Raw genomic sequence first — 22,095 nt, forward strand, 5'->3', positions numbered from 1 at the left:
TAAAATGGCAACAGGAGAGATCTCAGTGGGGATGGAGATGTTCTATATCTTGTTCATACCAACATCAATATCCTGGTGGTGACTGTTTTGCAAGATGTTAACACATGTAAAGTGGGTAAAAGGTATATGGAGGGATCTCTGTATTATTTCTTTCAACTCCATTGAATCTATATTTAGCTAAAATTAAAGTTTAATTTTAAAAAAATCTCCATTGCCAGATGATTGAATAAAGAAGCTGTGGTATATCTGTACAATGGAATACTACTCAGCTATAAAATGGAATGAAATAATGCCATTTGCAGCAACATGGATGGACCCAGAGATGATCATACTAAGTGAAGTAAGTCAGACAGGGAAAGATAAATGTCGTATGATATCACTTATAAGTGGAATCTAAAATAATGACACAAATGAACTTATTTACAAAACAGAAACAGACTCACAGACATAGAAAATAAACTTACGGTCACACAAGGGGAAAGGGTAGGGAGGGATAAATTAGGAATTTGAGATTGGCAGTTACACACTACTATATATAAAAGAGATAAACAACAAGGTCCTACTGTAGAGCCCAGGGAACTATACTCAATAGTTTGCAATAAGCTATTATGAAAAAGAACATGTAGATAACTGAAGCGCTGTGCTGTACATCAGAAATTAACACAACATTGTAAATCAACTACACTTCAATTAAAAAAAACTCCATAGCTAAAAGCAGGCCTGAATTTAGTAACTATAATGCATTCATGTGCGAGTCTCATCTCTGACCCTAACTTGCTTATATCTCAAATTAGGATTGCTTCTCCTATTTCAGTCAAAAAAAAACAAAACAAAACAAACACAAAAAAAAACCCAAGACTATGCAACATTTCAAATATAGGATATGAAGTCCAACTATTCATTCCCTGGGAAGTCATGAATATTTAGGGGGTGAAAAGTGTTTCTTCTCTTTCTGCCAATGCAACTAATAAAAACAGTAATAAAAAAATTCTAATTGCATGTGGTTGGGCAAAGAATCAGCAAAATGGGGAAGTGAATAGAAGGAGATACAGAGGATTATAACTGATTCATAAGGATTAAATTATCAGGGTGCTGCTGGTCCCCCCCACCCCAAGTTTAACATGCTTGATTTAAGGTTTTGACTTTTTGAGTGTTATAGCCTCCTGGCAAAAAGAGGCCCAATGTCATTTATTCGACAATGTTTTATTTAGAGTTGTGGGTGATATTCTGCTGAGGATGGAGACACATTTATTTTTTCATTAGTTAGCAGTGGTATGCACAGAATTTGGACCAAGAAGAACCCTGCACCCAGCAAAAGGAAACGTCAACCATGACAGTGGGACAGACTGCAGGATTCGTGTGGTGACATGCACAGCCCCAATGAGTTATCTCAGATCCTTCCATTTTTCACGGCCACTTGTCTCAGGAGAGACAGCAACTCCACAAGACATGTTCTCTGCACATGAAGCCCATTAAGACACGGTGCCGTTTTGTCCTCAAGGAATGCGACACTTAATAAAATCACACCAGCACCGTTTCCCACTGAGATGGACTTCACTTTCCCTTGGCTGTTTTATTCACTCCCAAAGCACAACACTGTACCTCCCTCACGTTCAATCTTCAAATCTGGTACAAAACCAAGTCCGACTAACAGGATGCTCCCAACTCCACAGTCATGAGACACCCTGTGTCCAAACAGTTACTCTGCCTAAAATGATAAATAAAGGTGGTATATGCAGATTTGATATCTCATGTTTGACATTTTTTAGTGATGGTGGACCCTCTGCAAAATAATTTGGTCCCAAAACATTACACAAACAATAAGGCAGGGGGAATAAGCCTGCAACTGTGAAGTTGATAAATCTGATTTCTGTTTCTAACTGGGTTTACGATTAAGTAAAATATTCGAGGGGTATAAAGGATCACATAATGCTTCTGAGCCCCAGTTTTCTGAGGGCATAAAATGGCAATTAAACATAGCACAGGGCTTTGGGTAGGAAATGAAAGTACAGAGCCTGCCTATGACTGTCTACTGCAAAACTAAAGAATCACTTGGTAACAGGCGAGTTCCCCAAGGGAATCATGGAAGTGACGACGGGTGAATAGGAGACAGTTTTGGTATCACCCCATCAGTGCATCTGGGTGTAGATTTTTTTTTAATGGGGAAAACAGAATAGTAGTTTTTATCCTGACAATGGTCTTCAAATTTGATTCTAAATACTAAAATAGATGATGTGAAATCTTGGCTCTGGGAGCATGTGGACAACAGTCAACAGAAAATTAGTTCATTCAACTCTCCCGCTGTCCTCCACCTGCCCCGGCTTTTACCCTGACAGGTTCTTTGACAATTTCGAGAAAACCCCTTGGAAGGCTTTCCAAATGGCTCTGCTTTGTCTTGGATAAATTTAGCTAGAAAGCTACTGTTCTATAACTTTGGATTGCTCTAAAAATTAGGCTTTTTAAAAATTACATTTTCCACATAAATAATTTTCTTTAAAATCCACAAAGAAGTTTCTCTCCTTCCTTTCTCTCAAACCTCAAAGCATACCTTTCTCCAAAGCCTTCTATGTCTCTGAGAAATTAAGCTCTAACCACATGACCTCCAAAACAAATCTTTTTTTTTTAATGTAACGTAGTAAGATTTGACAAAATGGAAAAGGAATATAATACGTTCAATGGTCGTTATTCTTATCAGGTGATTTTTTCCCCTTAATTTTTTCTCATGTATGTGATTATTTTTCCATTACTGGTCATTTTTCATTCAAGCAATCTTGATGGGGAGCATCAGTCTACTTAATTGCGTTTACAGAGAGAGGCAAACACAGAAATCCAGACGTGAATGAGTGTTATAAACCCTTTGGAGAGGTGATGATGGCACAATGTTTTCGAAGGAAAACATTGTGACAAGGAAAAAAAAAAAAAAAAAAAAAGAGCAGGGCTTCCTACAGTCACATAATGTGTTCATTTCATCAATCAGACAATAGTACTGTGAACCCAGAAACAGAAACCATATGTGAAGCCTGGGCAAGGTCTTGACTTTCAATAAAGTAGGACTGAAGTCAGTCTTGGAAAAATGCTCAAGGTAACAAGATTTAAGACCCCTCTCCACCCAACCCCAGGAAGAGGGTGGGAAGGGATAATTTGGGAGTTTAAGATTTGCAGACACCATTACACATGAGATAGATAAACAGCAAGTTTCTTCTGTAGAGCGCAGGGAACCATAGTCAGTATCTTGTAGTAACCTCTAACGAAAACATAAAAAGGAATATATGTATGTGTGTGTGTATGACTGCAACTTGACCCTGTGTACCAGATATTGACACAATATTGTACACTGACTATACTTCAATAAAAAATATATTTAAAAACAGCTCTCCAACCCCCGATTACTGAAAAAGCTAAGGAGTGAGTTTTTACCTAGAGCCTCAAAGGCAGAAGGCCCCCAGGAACCAGAGCAGCCTTCCCATCGCTGACTTTGTCAGTAACGGGGACAATGTTGTCAGTAACGGGGACAACGTTGCCAGTAACATCCACTTTGCTCAGCATTCTTGGGGTTGGGGAGATGCCTGGATCTGCCCAGTAAATCTTCTGCATCAGGACCATTTGAGCCACGCAGTAAAAGGTTTGGAGACAGTGCCAACGTAAAAGCTGAATATTTCTACCTTCCTTTGTTTAGAATCAATCAACCCCATCTCCAACACCTCCCTAAAAGCTGGCAAAACTGAGGCCCCTCCTCCCCACACTGGCTGGCTCTGCCCTCCTGCAGTGCTCGGCTTATATTCCCTGCCACCATCCATCCGCTGGACTACGTCACAAAGCTTCACTCCCGAGTGACCTTGAAATGTCGAGCCAGCAGCACCAGACAGCTGACAGCCGGGGAGCAGGTGGGCAGCGGGGCCCTTCCTGCAGGCGCGTGGTCAACGTCACTACTCTGCACTTTCCAGGTTCTTTAACTGCTCAGCAAAATGCAACAGGACTCTGAGTTACATTATGCACCGCAGCGAAACGAGTAATAAGCACAAGCCAGGGCTATTTGAGAAATTCAATGCCCTGGAGTCCCTCAAAAGCATCATCCTTCTGGAATACATCTGCATAATTGCTCACCACCACACCTGAAGTGTCAAAACCTACCCCTGGGTACGTGTGTGACAGCCTTCTCATCCGTCAGCAAAACAGTGGGAGGGGGCCAAGTTCATCATTTAGTTTCTCAGACAGAACGGCATGCAGACACGGACCTGGAATTCCAGGGGAGGAAACCCAAGGCAGAGAAGGGAGGTGGCTGGATGGGTGAAGATACAGGGCATGTCCGTCAGAGAGCAGGGGAGGCTCAGACGCCTGGTCTGCACTCCACCCTGGACGTACAGCAGGGCTGCCCGCCCCTTTGCTGGCATCCTATTTAGACCCACGGAATTATGGTGATAAAGGTCTTACCTTCGTGCTGCCATCCCCCCAAATAAAATGATGAGGGAAGTGTCCCTTCGATAAAAGCCATCATCAGCTTGTATTATGAGTCTCCCAATTTCATGTGGCAGAAAACCCAACTGGAAATAGCTTAAGCAAAATCTGGAATTCACTGGCTCACACTGCCCCAGCTGGACTCAGGGTCTATGGTGGGCGGTGTCATCAAGTCATTCTCATGCATATATATGCACATATTCTTTTTCATTATAGGTTTTACAACCTATTGAATATAGTTCCCTGGGCTATACAGTAGGACCTTATTGTTTGTCTATACCTCAATTAAAAGAAGAAAGAAAAAAATCATTCTCCATGTCCCTCAGCCCTGCCTCCCCGTGTTTGCTGCTTTCTCAGGCTGGTTAGCACCTCGTGGGCACAAGAAGGCTGCTAGCAGCACACTACCAAGGCTTGCATCCCACACTACCAAGTCCAGCAGGAAAGTGGATTCTCCATTCCTGCAGGCCTATCACACCCCCAAAGTCCCAGTGCTCACTCGGGCCAGGCAGAATCAGTACATCTGCAGGATTCTGGGTTTCGCATCTTGCCTTTCTATTGTGTGGGCCCTTTTGGCCACAGTCTCACTTGCTCATCTGTTTCTTGTTTACCTGCGGCCTGAAGTCCAGGAGAATAATTATGTAGAGCTAAGTTGTACAAGAGTGGGATGAAGCATGGGTCAGGTCACACCGCTGCACGTCCACAGACTCAGCCCACACGTCCCAGCTACCCGCCTGAGATTTACTGGTAGAAACTCCGAGCTCCTTGTGGCTCCTCATCCTGTCTTGACGCCTCCACTCACCACACATAACTAAGAACGCTTCTTGCTGGCTTATGTCTCTTTCAGAATGTTTGAGACTTGGTCCAATTTCCCACCGTGGCTGTCCTTGTAAGTCCCCAGACTCGGCCTAGATGCTGTTAATCCCCGAACGCTCCTCTTTTATCCACAGGCACACGCATGCAACCTCAGAGTGACTCCGAGCATTTTAAATTGCTCAACACGCTCACCTTTGTACATGCACCCAGACAGCCCTGGGTCTCTCCCCTGGGGGAGGATTCCCGAGGACCTACCATTAGCTCCCAGGAAAAGCGAGGGCATCTCCTGAACCCTTCCACAGACACATGAAGTTACTCAACACCCTGGAAAACTAAGGACAAGCGATGGCCTCTGAGAGAAATTTCTCAAATCACCCATTTAAAAAGAAAATTGCATCTGAATTAATTAGTTCGACCCCCTTTGTGGGCCTGAGATTTTATCTGGGACCTCAGGAAGACCCACGAGGGTCACCGAGGCTTCATTCCTGCTCTGATTTAACATCTACAGACCTGGCAAGGTCTGGAACCAGTGCCCTCCCTCCCCCTCCCCTCTCCCAGCCTCACATCATTGGTGGTCCTGGTCTCCCAGCCAGAGAGGCTCTGAGTCACCACAGGTCACACCTGAGGGGATGCCACTCTGCCTCCCTGCCCCAGGTCCGCGGATGTTGAGAACCAGGCTGGGATGTGGTCCAGGACCCGGTCCTGGGGAAGAGGTACAGTGGCTCCCCGGCTCGGGGACGAGGGAGCATCGCAAGGTGCTCACAGGAACAGGGAAAGACAAACTTGCCAACGAAGGTCTGTCCAGACCTGTCCAGGCAGCCCGTCACCACCTCCCCTGGGGACCTAGGGAAGGCCTTTATCCAGCCAGGCACACCAGGAGGACTCCAGGTCCTGGGCTGCGGCCACCTGCCCTTCCAGACAGGCTCTTATGAGGGCAACTCTCTGGTCACAAGTGAATGCTTTAACTGGCAGTCACTGATTTTATTATTATTATTATTATTATTATTATTATTATTATTATTATTTTGGTGTGGGAGGCATTTGAGAAGCTTCAGGACATAACAGAAAGTGCTCAGGGCTTGAAATCAGCCCAGACCTGGGTTAATACACTGACTTGTCCTGTGACCTTGAGCAAGTTATTTAACTTCCCTCAGTTTCCTTTTTCTCATCCGTGACACAAGAAAAATGAAATTCTACTCCCAGAGTGGGTGTTCGGACAAGAATGAATGTATTTGAGAAGGTGAGCAGGTAGTTACTAAATTCAGAAAAATAAGGACCGCTCCTCTTACCACTACTAGGGTCGCATTCCTCCTACTGCCGTCACTGCATGTAATAGTCACACTCTGGGCCCGGCTCACGCCTGGGTGTGGATCGGAGAGCTCTAATACCATGAAGACATTCTGGTAAGGGAGCTTTCTGACTTTTATCTCAACAGTAACTCTAGCCAGGTGCTTTGTAAATATATCCAAATAAATTGCGAGGGAGCTTCATTGCAAGTTGAAATATGCAAATCCCTCCCTGGCATAATTGCAAATTTGAGTTACAGTGCTGCATTTTTTTTTTTTTTAACAGAGGTCCTGGGGATTGAACCCAGGACCTTGTGCATGCTAAGCACACACCCTACCACTGAGCTTCCTGCTTTATACTTAAGGGAAAAAATGCATTTTGAGATGCTCCAGGTTTTGCACAAAGATCTTACAAACCGAGCTTAAAACAGCTCACTAGGAAGAAAATATTCAGCGAAGGCTTCTCCATGCCGAAAAAGGTAAAATGATGATAATAATAAAGTATGAAGTTGAGAACTTTTTTTGGCTGCCTTCACCAAGCCAGGTACCCAAAGCTCTGTCCAGCCAGCTCATCACCATTAACAAAATCATAAATGAAGACCCAGATGGTGACTGGCAAGCGCATCTGCAGACAGCAGAAGCAAGAGGGCTGGAGAAAGGGTGAATGGCAGCGGTGACGTCACTTCCAGGGACTGGAATGTTGAGTTAAAGCCAAGACATTGAGAGCTGATAGAGAAATTGTAGATTTCCGCCTTTCAGGAAAACAAACACACACAGAGTGGGACAATGAAGACTTGGTCTGGCAACGCTTGAGTGAAAGAACGGAGAGGGTCTCGATTTTAAGAGGCCTAAATGAGAGCAGAACATCGGGCTCACAGGAAGTAACAGGTCCCTCTCCTGTGAACTGAGTCGGTGACCCCTGGAGCAGGGGAGGGGCAGGGACAAACCAGTAAACATCTGGACGGGGGAGGCTGGGATGCTGAAGGGCTGGACCATTTCACACAGAGGACAGTTAGGGCTGTTTGGCCTGAAGACGAGGGCTGTGAAGGGAAGGAGGGCTGTCTTCAAACTGGTAAAGGGTGAGATACAGGGAAGGCATGAGGATGCTGGTTGCTCGGGGATCAGCAAGGGTGTCCAGGTGACTGTGGTACCCAGGTGATGCCACAAGGGGCCCGTTCAGAGCAGTAAGAGACCACAGCTGTGGCCGGCAAAGCTCCCAAGGGCTGCCTCACGAGGCACAAGGTCTGCTCCACCCAGAGGAGGAAGAGGCTGGAGAACCACCTTCCGTGGATGGTAAAGAGGGGACTCTGTAATTCCAAGGGCTCAGGCTGGTCTCACGTCTACATTACAAACCCAAGAAGGGGCTAGGAAACAGCACAGTGAGGTTCATGAGAGTCCATGGAAACTAGCTTAAATGTTTGGATCAGATGTTTTGCTGCTCGGTAAACCACGAAACAGTGGCACTGTGGAGATTCTCCTTTTCCACTAAGGCAGCCGTGATGCTCGAAGAACAGAACCCGGGCTCTGCGACTGGATGAAGCACCCAAACACACCCGGCTCCTGAAGGTGAGGGCTGATACGTGCGGGCATCTCCCCCACGCTGGCTGGGGGGGTGACACTCCATGGCCTACGCACGTGTCCTCTACGGGTTAACAGGACCGTGTTCTGACATTTCAGAGATGACTTCAGGTAGGTTCAGTAGGTTGCAGGGATACAAAAAATATGTCTAGACATAACCGAACTAAAAGTTGAACAACAGCAAGGAGAAATATAGGGAAGGAAAACAAAACGGGAGCAGGATTCAGGACAGAAATGCTCCACCTAGAAACCACTGCTCGTTTACCCCAGAGAACTGTGTCTCATTGGGCAGGTATGACACCTGGGAGGCACGTAGAGACAGTCATCCCACTTTATAGGTGAGTTAATTGAGGCTCACAGGCTGAGTAATTTCCCAGAGCCAAACACCTCACCAAGTGCATGGCCTGGGGTTTTCATCAAGGTCTGACTGAACCCGTGCTTTCTGACGTACGCTCACCGCCTCAGGAAGAGCTGAGAATGAAGTGACACTGATTATCTCGGCGACTAGGGTGGGACCGAGGACGCGGAATGTAGAGCTGATGACCAATCGCATAGAGTGAGTCCTACAGCCAGAACCTAGCACAGTGACCTCACAGATATGCTTCGTGCATATTTATTGATGAGGAAGACACCCAGAATGATGCAACAGTTTAAAATCAGTCTGGGGAAGAGACCAGAAGTATAACAACCACGAAGCTACGTCTGCCCTGCCCTTCAGGTAGATGTTCCACGAGTCTCCTCATAGCTGAGGTATTTTACGTTTTACAGAAGACTTCTGATGTATCCAAACAAAATCATTGTTAATGGGACTTTTCCTTCTTTAGTTCTGAAGACAGTTAATGAAGACTTCATTGTTAATGAAGACCTCCCCTTCCTTAGGACTGAGACACTGGCTGAGATGACCAGGGACAGGAGTTAAATCCTTTCTAGCCTAAACATTTGTTTCATGTTAATGAAAAAGTTTGGTTATTTAGTGATTAGTTTATCTATAGAGAGAAGGATGATAAATCATGATATCAAAATGCATTTCCAAAGCTTTTAAAAATACTCTGATGTAAGGGGGTTTATAAACACCAGGCACTATTATTACAGTGCAACTCGGGCACCGTTGCCCATAAATTAAATGAAGACACTGGGCGGAACTCATCAAGACAGATTTTAAAGACCTGCTTCGTCAAGAACAGTTTAACAACAGTGGCAAATGAAACCCAGATTATGATTTCCCTTCCCTGTCACATAATATTGTTGGACTTAATTCACTTAATAGTTACAGAACACCTACTGTGTTCACAGCCCCATAGGGACACAAAGATGAAAAGAAACAAGTCCGGAACTGGAGGTAGATACAGTCCACGCCAATCCTTGGTACAATTTCCTGATGGCCACAGAGCAAATTTATTTTCCATTTATTTATGACCACTGCAGGACCTCTCATCCCACACGTCCTTCTAGAACTTTCCACTCACTCATCAGGAGGTAGCATATGATTCTCCTCCCTCTGAATCTGCATGGGTGTGGGTGGAAATGGAGAGGTGGAGGGAGGGAGGGGCATTTGATGAGAAGGGCACGGCCACGCGAAGGCTGGGAATGAAAAGGCCACAATATGTGACGTGTGAAACGTTACTGTGGGAGATGGGCTGGAAAGTGAGGAGGGTCTCTGTCTGGGCTGTCCAGTACAGTAGCCTCCAGTCACCTGTGGCTACTTAAATTTAAATGAATTAAAATTCAATAATTAATAATTCTGCCATGCTAGCTCTGTTCCAAGTGCTCAGTGGCCGCGTGGGGCTGGTAGGGCCACCACCCTGGACAAGTCAGACCCACATCATTTCCGTCAGTGCTGGTCTCTGGGGTGTTTCTTCTTGTCCCCTGGGCAGCACTGAGACACCACGTGCTTCTGAGACAGTGTGACCTGCTGCTGTGCGAGCAGAACTGACCAGAGAGCCAGCTCATTAGGTGGGCAGGGGACACGTTTGTCACTGGCCCTCAGTGAAGAGCAGTGTTAGGGAACAAAGTCTATAGATTTCAAGACAGAGCAGCCTGAGGAACACAGACTGGCCATTGTCACCAGGTGGCTGGTGATTTACTTATCGGCACCACAGAGCATTAAAAATGGTTCTATTACAGCGCAGGGCTCGCTGAAGACTTGCAAAACCTAAAGCCAGCTTTAGAAGGTTTGAAAGGAAAACCATAGGGCTGGAAAGTGAGGGAGCAGGCGGAGAAAGGGAGAGGAGACCCCCACATCACACCCTGCAGCTTGGGGCTGGCAACGCTGTGTGCCCACTGGCCAAAAGTGCTCACTCACATGAAAGTATCTCTTAGCCTGCAGCTTAAAGTGAGGGGACAACTGGTAAATCATTCAACAGAATCAATGACACTAACAACTGCTCCTCGGAGTCAGACTGAAAAGAAAGCAGTAGAACAGCTAGAGAGACACTCTCAGTAGGACACCGAAAGTCACCAGTGTTTGAAATAAAAACCAACAGTTTCAGATGCACGGAATGAGCTTTCCAGAGCATTTGCAGGTTATTCAGATGAGATTTCCTGCCATTTCCTTTCCTGGTACCCACCTCTCTCCCTGGCCTGAATTCCATCACTGATCTTTTAAGCAGATGACCACAGGACTCTGTATCCTGAGACTTAACGTGAGGTGACAAGAGACTTTCAGCCGACTGGGTTCTGCATCAGGAACATTTCCCGCAGTGGGACCGAGCATTTTCGCCAACTTGGCTCCTTCAGAGAGACCCAGTCAAGACAGGACGTCCTTATACATTCCCACAGACCTGGATGTCTCCTCCCCATCCAAGGACAGCCGACCAAAGGCAGACCCCTTCCCGCCCCCAGCACACACACACACATAACAGAGTGCTAAACTAGGAAAAGAATGGATCACAGCCGAATCACTTCTCTGTGAAGCTGAATAAGGAAGCAGAAATCCTGCCCTAGCAGCTCATCCTTTTAAGTAACTCACATAAACTGACAATTCAGACCTGAATGTACCATACTGAATGGCGGGCTGAATCTTGGAAGTGAAGAGGCTACAGGAGGAAATACATAACTTGCTTTTGCACAGGTGTTAGTACGCTTCCGCTCAGTAAAACCTCCTCCCAAAGACTTCTCCACCCTATTTCTATTGGGGAAGCTTAAAACACCTTCCAGTACAACGGGGATGCAGGAATGCGTTCTGCTTATATCAAATCCTCCCCGGCCAGAAAAACCGGTTCCTAACTTATCTGAGACTAGGAGACAGAAAGGAAGCTTCTGTGTTGAAGCTCAAGTTTAAAATATCTCGCACTTTCCCCTCTTGCAGAGTTAAAAGCGCAAGAGGCCGCCACGCCTCTGGCTGACAAGCGTTCACACTTTGCAAAAGTGCGATTTCCAGAGCTTGAAAAAGGCTGCCTCCAATTGTTTTCTCCTTAAAAAGCATAAAGACAAGCCAGCGCCGCTGGTTTTCTTTTACTTCTGGCTCTGTAAATATGCATGGTGTCACTTTAGACAAACGCAAAAGAGGACTCCTGTGTGGGGGTAAAATTTGAGATGACTTGGCTTGTACTGCAAAAAGCCCACCTCTCTGAGTAGATGAACAATCTGCCAGATGCACCAGGGGGCCTGCCCCGCCTCTTGGGGGTCTCCCAGCACTGGCTGACCTTGAGGTGCTGCAGTTTGGTTCGATCTCCCCAGGACCCCTAAATGTGAGCTCTCAGGCATGTGTCGCACTTCACCATGGTAACGCCTGCGAGCAAGGGTCATGTGGGGATGGGGATTCCAGGCAGGACAGTGAGGGCAGAATGACAAGAGCACAGCCCACGAGGTGCTTACTGTTTCCATCAGTGAATTCCTATTCTCCCCACAAGTCTGTGAAGTAGGTCTATTCTCTTGCTCCCATTTTACAGAAGAGGAGAGAGGCTCGAGGTCCCCAGCATCCAGTGGTACAGGTGAGATGTGAGCCCAGGCAGGCTGGCGGCCCACGCAGTGTTTTAATCACGACGCCCTCCTGCCTGGCCCAGAAGGATGTGCATTTTACGTGCACACAAAACCATCAAACCGCAGACCTCCTCACTCCACTCTGGCCTCTGTGAGACAGGCAGGCACGTTGTGAAGCGGCAGAGTTGTGCGAAAGGCAGACCTGCTCCAGAAGATGGATTAGGGTTTGGACAAAACAGCCCAGGTCTGGCTAGGAAATTAGGGCAAAGGAGATGGGAAATGGCAACCGGCCCCAGAGAGCGACGCCCCCAGCGGGAGACAGGCTGGCTCCCCACAAATCATTAACCGTTCTTGAACGTTTCTCAGTGAACCATTACTCCACCCCTCACAGAAGAACTGCCCTCACTCCATCACTGTTTGCTTGAGGAAATTTATGACTGACCTGTCCAAACCGGCAAGACAAAGTGCCTAAATCATCTTCTACAAGTTTACTGGTGCTCAGGAAAAGCGGTGGGCACACTTGTGTTGAGCTGTGGATGCGGATCCACTTGGACACGACACGCATGTTTCCAATGCAGAAGGGAGACCTCAGAGATGCGGTTTTCGCCACCCCCCCACCCCCGGGGGCAATCTCGGCCGGCTAAGCCAATCCGCCGGCCATGGCTCCTTAGATAACCTTTCTTAGGGCAACTGCTAAGATTGGGCAGTGATGACTCATTTTTCCTTCACGACTGGTGAAACTGGACTGGTACCCAATTGCAAATCTGCCATCAGTCACGCCTGGTCCAGAGCCTGGAAGCCCCCCTCCCCGTGGGGAGTGGATGAGTTGGGGGTAGGGTGGGGGCGGGGAGGGGGATGGGGGTGGGGCCGGGGTGGAGGGCGTGGCTCCCTCGTTGGACACACAGCAGGGAGAAGCATGGAGACTGGACTTCCCATAGAGGAAGGTCAAGGAACATCCCGAACTCAAATTCTAGCAAAGCAAGTTAGCATCGATTTTAGGTTCTTACTTGTAGTTTTTCTCCCAGAATTTCACTGGCCTGACATACGAGGCGATGAAAATGACACTCCCGAGAAATGGGCTCAGTGGGGTGGAAAAGATGGATGTGGCAAACGTCTGGAAGAAGAGCATGGCTGAATCTGAGGATTTGGAGTTAAGGCAAAACTGAGTTCCTTGGCATATTTCTAAGCAGTATTTGCGACTCGGACTAGTTTGTATGAAAGCCATTTTCTCACCGAGGACAGAGAGAAGGGCATGCACTTGACCTCTCTGCGTGCATATCTGGAAATATGAAACTTTCAACAGTATCCTGCTATGTCTCATTTCACCACCATGAAAACCAAATGACGTTCACAGAGATCCCAGCGGTCTCAGGCTGACTCATGGCAGAGATTTAACATCTAACATCTGAAAAGAACAGTTTCTTTTTACTGAGATACAATTAGCTGAACAGAAAATACAGTGGTCCATTTGCTAAAGTACTAGGCAGCTTTATAAATAATTAAAACTAAATTACACTTTAAAAATAAATAAATAGCAATGTTTGGGAAGATAGCATTGCTGTTTCTCAAAGAATCTTTACCTACTACTCAAAAATATATATTCTTATATATATGTATATGTATAACCGAATCACTTTGCTGTACCTGTAAATCAACTCTACTTCAATAAAAATAATTAATTAAAAATTATTCTTAAAATATGTATTCTTTATCATACAGTGAACACCAATGGCTCAATTCAACTCATGTCTGGTTTATAAACTAAAAACACGCTATGTGTGAAGCCACAGCACGCTGTGGACCAAGTCACCTCCCGACTACTCTGTCTGGTTTTCTTACTTCTTGTCATGCCTTACTTTTATACATTCTGATCAGAAACGTAATTACTCAATATTAAAATTAGTATGGCTCTAACTTTTGGCTTAAGTCCCATTCACTGATCTCTGGCAATGTGGGAGAGGTACCAGAAGGGCTGGTCCCTCCCCATTCTCACTCCATCATTGGAGAACTTCCCCCAGCTGTCAATCACCCTGCACGACTGTGCTTCGGGGGTGATGGTGGGGCCTGTGGTTGGGACAGTCAGAAGGAACTGAGGTGGCAGAGGTCAGTGGGGGCCAGACTGCCCAGCTCTTGTATGTGCACGTGGTTCCTTGTTCCAAAAGGTGAGAACTACAGGTTTGATCTGATCTCCTACAAGGCTGATTTCTCCCCTGGAAGGGGACATGTGTCTCTTTTTCAGCACTGCTCAGATGGAGGTCTTGTTTCTTCAGCCCATGTTCCAAAAGTTTGGGCAGCAAGTCAGAAATGTCTGTCACAGACAGGATGACTCTGTTCCATTACCCACCAGAACACAGGAACGTTTCCCTGTATCATCAGTGGCCAGGCTTGGTTGTGTGATGGGGCGAGGTGGGGGTGCAGACCTTCATAGCCCCGCCTTAGGTGTAAATACAGGGGAGGGAGTGAGCCCTGTCCATCCACAGGCACTACTCTGAGTATTTTCATAGATTTAAGCTCACGGTTTCACTTTAGGAATAACTAATTTTTTGAAAACTTGCTGTTTATTTCCAAACACCCTCAGGAGTGAAAGGACGCATCCTCTGTGAATAACCCACGCTCCATTCTGGGTCTGAACTGTTTGGGTACCAAAAAGAGCCCTATTGTGCTGCCAGATGAATCCAATTCCTTTTCTTTTGACCTGGTTCAAATGGAGAACTACTCAACACCGTGCTCCCGTGATGCCCGTTACCGCCCAGCCGCTGCTTCTCCATCTGAAAACTGGAAATACCTAAATACCTCCACTACAAAACGTACCAGCTTAACTGTGCCCCTTGTCACTGAAAGAAAAAGGAACCGCGTGCCGCTGGGTGAAGGTACCGAAGACACGGGGGAAAGCAGAGCGGGGTCACGGGGGAGATTCCTGAGGGGAGGTGCTGGGAGGAGCGGATGAGCCCCCCATCCGAGGCCCACACCAGCAGGGGGCGTGGCGCTGTGGGACTTGCAGGAGGACCTGGGCCAAGCCCGGCAGAGCCGGGAAGGACCCATCTGCTGGATGGGCTGGTACGGCCATTCTTTTTTGACTCTAAACATTTCCCCAAGGATGATTGCTGTTGTCCATTTCTTACATGCTGGAAACAATTATCCAGAAATTAAGAACTGAAGAAAATAGTGCTAGCCTATACAGAAAGGTCAAATTTGGCAGGAAAGGGAGTTTAACAGGTCACAGGTAGGGCAGAAGTGACTAGATGGCTCCCAAGGTTATTCTATTTAGGGAAGATTAGTAAGGAAATACAGCGCTCAGGGGACACATGAAAGATCGTGACTGTCACGGCTCCCCAGTGCCAAGACACGGGGACTCTGAGGAGAGCAGACTTATGAGGCCCTCTTTACTTCTTGAGAGCCCAAAGGTGAGCCTAAGAGGTAGATGGAGACTCCTTAAAAAGCTCCAGGTTTATCTGAGCACATTTAAAAGGGAAATATGAACGTCAATACTTAAAAAAAAAATTAGAAGCTCAAAAGGGTACGCCAACCAGAAAGCAGCCAGCCTTCCCAATACACACATTTAACAGAGCTCATCTGGCAAAGCCTGTCTAATTATTAGGAGACAATGGTCTTGCACGGTCTCTACGTATATTAAAAGGGTGAGCATTCTCATCCTTCCCTGGAGGTTACAAGCTCAGAAACTCACGCTACCGAGGGAGAAAACATGCTAGGACTGGAAAAAGCAATTTATTAAACAGTGCCCCGCTGGCCCAAAAGCTAATTCAATTCCAAAACAGCGCAAATTAGTGCCTGCTCAATGCCAGGACAGACCCACAGCTCCTTGATAGAGTGATAAAATAATTAACATTTCAAAATTAGTCAAGTTCCAGGGCTGGCATTTAGCAACCTGATAGCTTTGTCTTGATGGTATTTACATCTGGTTTCTTCAACTATCTCATTATATTCTGAACGGTACGATGTTGGGCTCCAAATAGCAAATATCTACCTTTACAGCTGATCCTGGATGAGAAGATGTCCTTGGATAATGGCGAGGGGTGGGGCAGAAGGCCCTGGACACCTTCACACAAGTGCAGGGGTCAGGCACCAAGGCCACCTTGAAAGTGGTGCCTTAGCGGAGGCTGGAAGTGGATGTCACTGGCAGGGATGGTTTTAGGGAAAAAGCATGGGGATCCGTTGTGTATTAAAGCAGAACTACCAAATGCCTGATGAAATCTGCATTTCAGGTGTGCTCAGTTTCTCAAAAGAACGAGTCCACCCATCATGCACGTACTTGGATTTAACGCCCACCATATGCAATGGGAGAAGGATGCTACTGCCGCCTTTACTCTTGAAGGAGATACTCAAGAGTAGGCTATGACGTGCTTGGGTGTGAACCCTCAGCACAGTGAAGGTCAAGTAATTGAAAGTTACGGTTCCCAGACAGTTTTGATTCAGCTGGAGAAATTAGTATTACTGAACTCATCCAACAATGGTGGCAGAAGAAGCCACCAGAAACGCTACAGATACAGGTGAGACCAAAGTTAGGATAAAATTGGGACTCACAACTTCTAGTTTTAAATTTTTCACGTAACTCCTCAGAGGCAAATCATTTTCATTTAACTCACAGGCTTTAAATTCCAGACAGGACACCTGAGACACACACCAGGAATAAATACAAATCACCTCACTCTTTCATCTCACTGTCTTTGTTTTCAAGGACTCCTTTCAGGGAGGCAGGCAGCAGGTATAGCTCAAGTGGTATAGAGCACGTGCTTAGCAGGCACAAGGTCCTGGGTTCAATCCCCAGTACCTCCATTAAAAAAGTAATTAAATAAATAAACCTAATTACCGCCCTCCTAAAAAACAAACCTAAAAGTTAAAAAATTAAAACAAAAACCCAAACTTTAAAGGATTCTGTTTGGAAAAATTACTGGCATTACAGAAAATGACTGCCCTTATAGGAAAGAGGTGCTACACAAACTCACGCCTTTGCAATCTTTTTTCCTGAGCTTGTTCTGCCAAATAAGTGTGAAAACACTTTCCAAATATCAATGCAGGTCTAAGAATGGGAACATGAAACAGTGTGCGTTGTGAAGACAGCTCTTGGTCTGCTTAAACAATTTTTTTAAACAAATGAGCATTTTTTTAAAAATCTAGAATATATTATCACTTAATGAATATCCCAAGTATGTTTCCATCCCTACACAAAAATTCAGATCCCCGAGGTTCCTTATGAAGTGTCTTGAGGAGCCTTAGGTAACTCATAGGAAGGAAAGCTCCGACTGGCCGTTAAAAATAGCTCCTGGTACCCAGAGTGGGATGTCAGCCGGGAACCGCCCTCCACACGCAGCAGTGGATGAGAATCGCAGGGAGGCTTATGAAGATGGAGATTCTGAGAGCCCCCCTGAAATGTGATTTTAAAAGTATGTGCCCGGCTCAGGAATCTACTTATGTGACAGGCTCCTCCACGGATTCTGATACAGGTAGTCCCTGAACCATGTCTTGGGTAACACAAGGGTAGTGAATATAAATTCAGTGGGAAGGGAAACCGTTGAGGGCAAATTTTAGGCCTGAGTCAAGAATATTTTTGTTTAATCTCTCTCACCTCAAAAGACACACACAATTCAGTGATCTGTGTCAAAGTAACCTTCAGAAGGAGCATGTCAAACTGTTTTGAAGTGAATTGAAACTAATTATCATGATGGAAACACTGAAACATACACAAGGAACCAAATGAAACTACAAATGATAAAACTTGGCTCTTTCGCTAAGAACAACTATAAAACAAAGCCATCAATTATATTTTTAAGTCTTCAGAAATATTTAAGTAATTCTGTTTGTGCCCAATTGTGGGTTTTTGAATGTTATTCAAGTATATGATAACCCAATGAGATAATATAACGTTATATAATCTATCATAATATATTAAACACACCAATCTATGCACAGAGGTTAATAACAGCAAGTTCAGTTGCACTATTTTGCACAAATCAACTGAATCATTTAAGCAGTGACTCTCCATTTAAAAGACATGCTATCTTAATGCAGATCCTGTCCTGAGAAGTGGAAAAATCAGAAAAAAATATAGTAACTCCTGAATGTGCATGAAGAAACAGAAAGAGTTCAAAATTAAGAAATATCTTTTAAGGCTTAGGCACCTAAAGGGACTCCATAGTGTCTCCTCGTGTCCCCATTAAAATGTAACCTTGAAGACTTTAAAACCTTTTAACTGTTAAGGTTCCATGAAAAGTTTGCACTCACATAAAACGTGAGTCTCAGCTCAGGGGTGAAAACAGAAGCAGAAAGGATACGGGGGATGGCAAATAGCTGGGCGAACACGTGAAACGAAGAACCCCAAGCCATCTGCCAAGGAGCCACATACGTCATGATGAACTGTAACTTGTGGAGCAGGTCCCCGAGCTGAAAGCAAGAGAATAAAGAGACTGATCAGTGATGGCAAGCAGGGCATTAGCCGTGTCAGAGTCAGAGCGCTTCTGTTACAGTCAGGAAGGGGCAGGGAAGCTACTGTTTGAAACTCTTACTCTTACCTTCCTTCGTCCTGTGTGCAAGGTAACCATTTGTCAATTTTTAATTGAAGTCTAGTCAGTTTACAGTGTTCTGTCAATTCCCGGTGTACAGCATCATGTCTCAGTCATCCATGTAACATACATAGATTCCTTTCCATATTCAAGGCAACTGTTTAAGGATATTTTCAAACAGTAACCAGATGATCAGAAGAAACCTCTGTGTGGTTAATCTCACTGGGTTAATTATTTCAGCCTGTAGACAGGTGTATCCCTCGGTTTCTCAGAGGAACACTCACAGCTTAGTCCTTCCTTCTTCACGCTGGGTCTTTTCGGGGAAACTCGTACAAACACCCATCACGATTGACATCACTTTTGTGTATGGATTTCAGCTTACCTCTTCAGCGGCTCTTGCCAGAGAAGAACGCTCATTACCATTGGATTGCAAGTTACAAAGTGCTGTAGAAAGCCAAGACTGGATGTGGGAGCCATTGCACTCTCTAGACCAGCCAGCACAGGAAAAAACTGAGTTCTGGAGAGAAGAGACCTTGTGTGGGCTAAGGATGAACATGAGGAGAAACGTGCTCAGTGATTTGGGCCAAAGACTCAGAATATGAATGTGTGGAGAAGGATGGAGAAGGCTGGACTCCCTGGCTATGGACCCCTGCTTTGGTGGGTGGTGAGAAGTGACTGATGGATCCTAGATGTGAAATTCTATGGCTGTCACTTTTACATGCAGCCAGGAAGTAACCTAAAAACATGCTTCCCAAAATCCACATACACTCTTCATCCACAATAAAAACTTCAAATAGTAGGATGTGTTTGTTCCTAGACTGGCTAGCGTATGAGAGAGTAAAACATATTCACTGAAGACATGATGTGAAAAGAGAAGAAAAAATAGAATTCGTTAATTAGGCTCAGTAGGTGTTACACAGAACATCAGAAGACCACAATGAAAAGGAGGAAAAGGCTGGAAAATGGAGCCTTTGAGGAAAGGTTCAAGGAACCAAGAAGTTGTGAAAGGCCAGTGAAAGGCCAACTTTGTGATTTCAGAACCAAAAAATATGGTTATTCTGAAATGTTTCATGAAAGTGTAATTAGGGAAAATGAGGTTAATTAGAATCCTCTCCAAATCTTCCTCTCACTTTTCTTGTTTCACCATGGTCTCATAAATAACCTGGTTTGGGAGAAAAATTTGAAAGTAGAATAACACATCATTGGACCGGCCACAGATGATAAACCAAGGCTAAACGTTCTCTCAAAATCAGAGCAAATAAGGGGATGTTAAGAAGTGACATGTATCTGGTGTCCAGAACCCCTGGGGTGTAGATGTGCCCACCAGGGTCCCCAGTCCCAACCCAAGCAATGAAGAATCAGATGCAGAGAAAAAGAAAGGGATGAGTGATGGCAGGAGAGAGAAAGGGGGGAGAGGGACAGGGATATAAAAGAAATGGAGACATTGGGGTGGGGAGAATTAAAGGGGGGTTAAAAAAAAGGAAAAATGGTGGGGGGAGTGTGTAGCTCAGTGGTAGGGCGCATGCTTAGCATGCATGAGGTCCTAGGTTCAATCACCAGAACCTCCACTACAAAAAAATAAACAAACATAATTCTGCCCTTCCAAAAACAAACAAAAATAAAAAGATAAAAAAGTTTTAAAAAGAAAAAATGGAGCAGGAAGGTGATGTGATTGGACTGGAAGAACTGTGAAGGGAGGTGAATTTTGAGAAGGAGAAACAGATTTCTTCCCCCCAGGAACTCTCCTTTCTTCCCTCCGGCGTCCTGGCACCCATCAGAGAGTGGATTTCAGTTGGCTTCCGCGTTCTTTCTGAAAGGCCACCCGAGTGCTAACCCTGCAGTCGGTGTGAGCTTCTCGAATCCTGGTCTGGCTGGGACTGTGCAGCTCCCAGTGCCTTGAGATTCCGACAGTTGGGAGAACAACAGTTGATTCTGTTTTGCATCCCTTTGGTTGATGAGAAAAATCAGTCTTCTCTCCATCATCTCATTTTCCAGCAGTCAAGAGGTGACGTGGACAGACAGTTCTAACACAGACTCAAACCCTTGACTCCCAAACTTCTGTTAAAAAATATGATTTCCTGTAAAGGCCAACTATCATTTCCTTTCATCCCCACCATTAGTTCAGCCAGAGGAGAAGCATCCTAATTACAAAACAGAAGACGTCCGAACGCAGGGCTCCAGACCGCATGCAAAGCAGGAGCCCTTAGGTGGGGATGGGTCCTCTCGTATTAACTTGCTCGTTTAGGTCTGAACCCAACTCAACCAGGCAAAATACCACTGGATTTGTGACCTTCTAGTCATAGCACTATTAAGAATTCTCAGGCTGGGGAGAGGGTATATATCTCAAGTGGTAGAGCACATGCTTAGCACGCTGGGTTCAATCCCCTGTCCCTCACAGCAGCTCCTCTAAAAAAACAAATAAATAAACCTAATAAAATAAAATAAATACACCCAGTTAAATAAAATAAATAAACCTAATCTGCCCCCTCCCCTCTGCCAACCCAAAGAAACAAACAAACAAACAAAAATTCTCAGTCTGGTTATTAAGAATTAGTCTTAAGAAAAGAAAAAGACAAATGAACATAAATACAAAACAGAAACAGACTCACAGACATAGAATACAAACTTGTGGTTGCCAGGGGGAGAGGGGTGGGAAGGGACAGACTGGGAGTTCAAAATTTGTAGATACTGACAGGCATATGCAGAATAGATAAACAAGATTATACTGTATAGCACAGGGAAATATATACAAGATCTTGTGGTAGCTCACAGTGAAAAAGAATGCGACAGTGTATATATGTATGTTCACGTATAACTGAAAAATTGTGCTCTACGCTAGAATTTGACACAAAACGGTAAACTGACTATAACTCAATAAAATAAAATAAAAAGCCAGAACAGTGCAGTAAAATGTTTAGTCCCGAGCTAGTGAAGGAGAGCACTGGCTTGGACATTGTGTGAACACAAAATGATGCCATTTGGGGGATGCTCGGAGAAGATCACCTGCTGGATGAAGAGAAAATGAAATGTTTCAACAGAATAGTCAGCTTTGGGTTTACAGATGATTCATTTGGGGAGTTCTGAGTTTCAAAAATAAATTTCCTAGGCCCTACTTAAAAATTATGGTGATAAATATGTAATACTTGTCATCTAATAAACTGATGCTTGTAAAAGAAAAAAAAGAATTAGTCTTGGGAGGAAGGGTGTACAGCTCAGGGGCAGAGCATGTGCTTAGCATATAGGAGGTCCTGGGCTCAGTCCCCCATACTGCCATTAAAATAAATCATAATTAAATAAGTACCTAATTACCATCCCCCCCGCCCCCCAAAAGAATAAAAAATTTTTTAAAGTTAGTCCTGTGACTCACGCCTAGGTGAAAACAGCAAGCATGGGTGAGGTTACTTTGAGTGATGTTTGACCCCTCCAAATGCCCTAAAAATGAATCATGGGTTTCGGAAAGTTACTCCTGTTGGATGTTCAGTGTCTGACTCTATCCTGGGAGGCTTCTTAAGCCACCTCCTGGA

At 45.1% G+C, this 22,095-nt stretch overlaps 1 protein-coding gene across 1 annotated transcript in view; it reads right to left on the reverse strand.

Moving 5' to 3' along the window:
• The window catches only part of PCNX2 (pecanex 2), a 220,803-nt gene that overhangs the window by 65,609 nt on the left and 133,099 nt on the right, over positions 1-22,095 (reverse strand). The window contains exons 21-22 of the mRNA XM_064488633.1: positions 18,344-18,475; positions 13,061-13,190 (exon numbers count right to left, since the gene is read on the reverse strand). Of these exons, the coding sequence (XP_064344703.1) occupies positions 13,061-13,190; positions 18,344-18,475 (262 nt within the window). The remainder of the gene's footprint in view (positions 1-13,060; positions 13,191-18,343; positions 18,476-22,095) is intronic.

The sequence above is a fragment of the Camelus dromedarius genome, chromosome 8, assembly GCF_036321535.1.
Source record: "Camelus dromedarius isolate mCamDro1 chromosome 8, mCamDro1.pat, whole genome shotgun sequence".
Lineage (NCBI taxonomy): Eukaryota > Metazoa > Chordata > Mammalia > Artiodactyla > Camelidae > Camelus > Camelus dromedarius.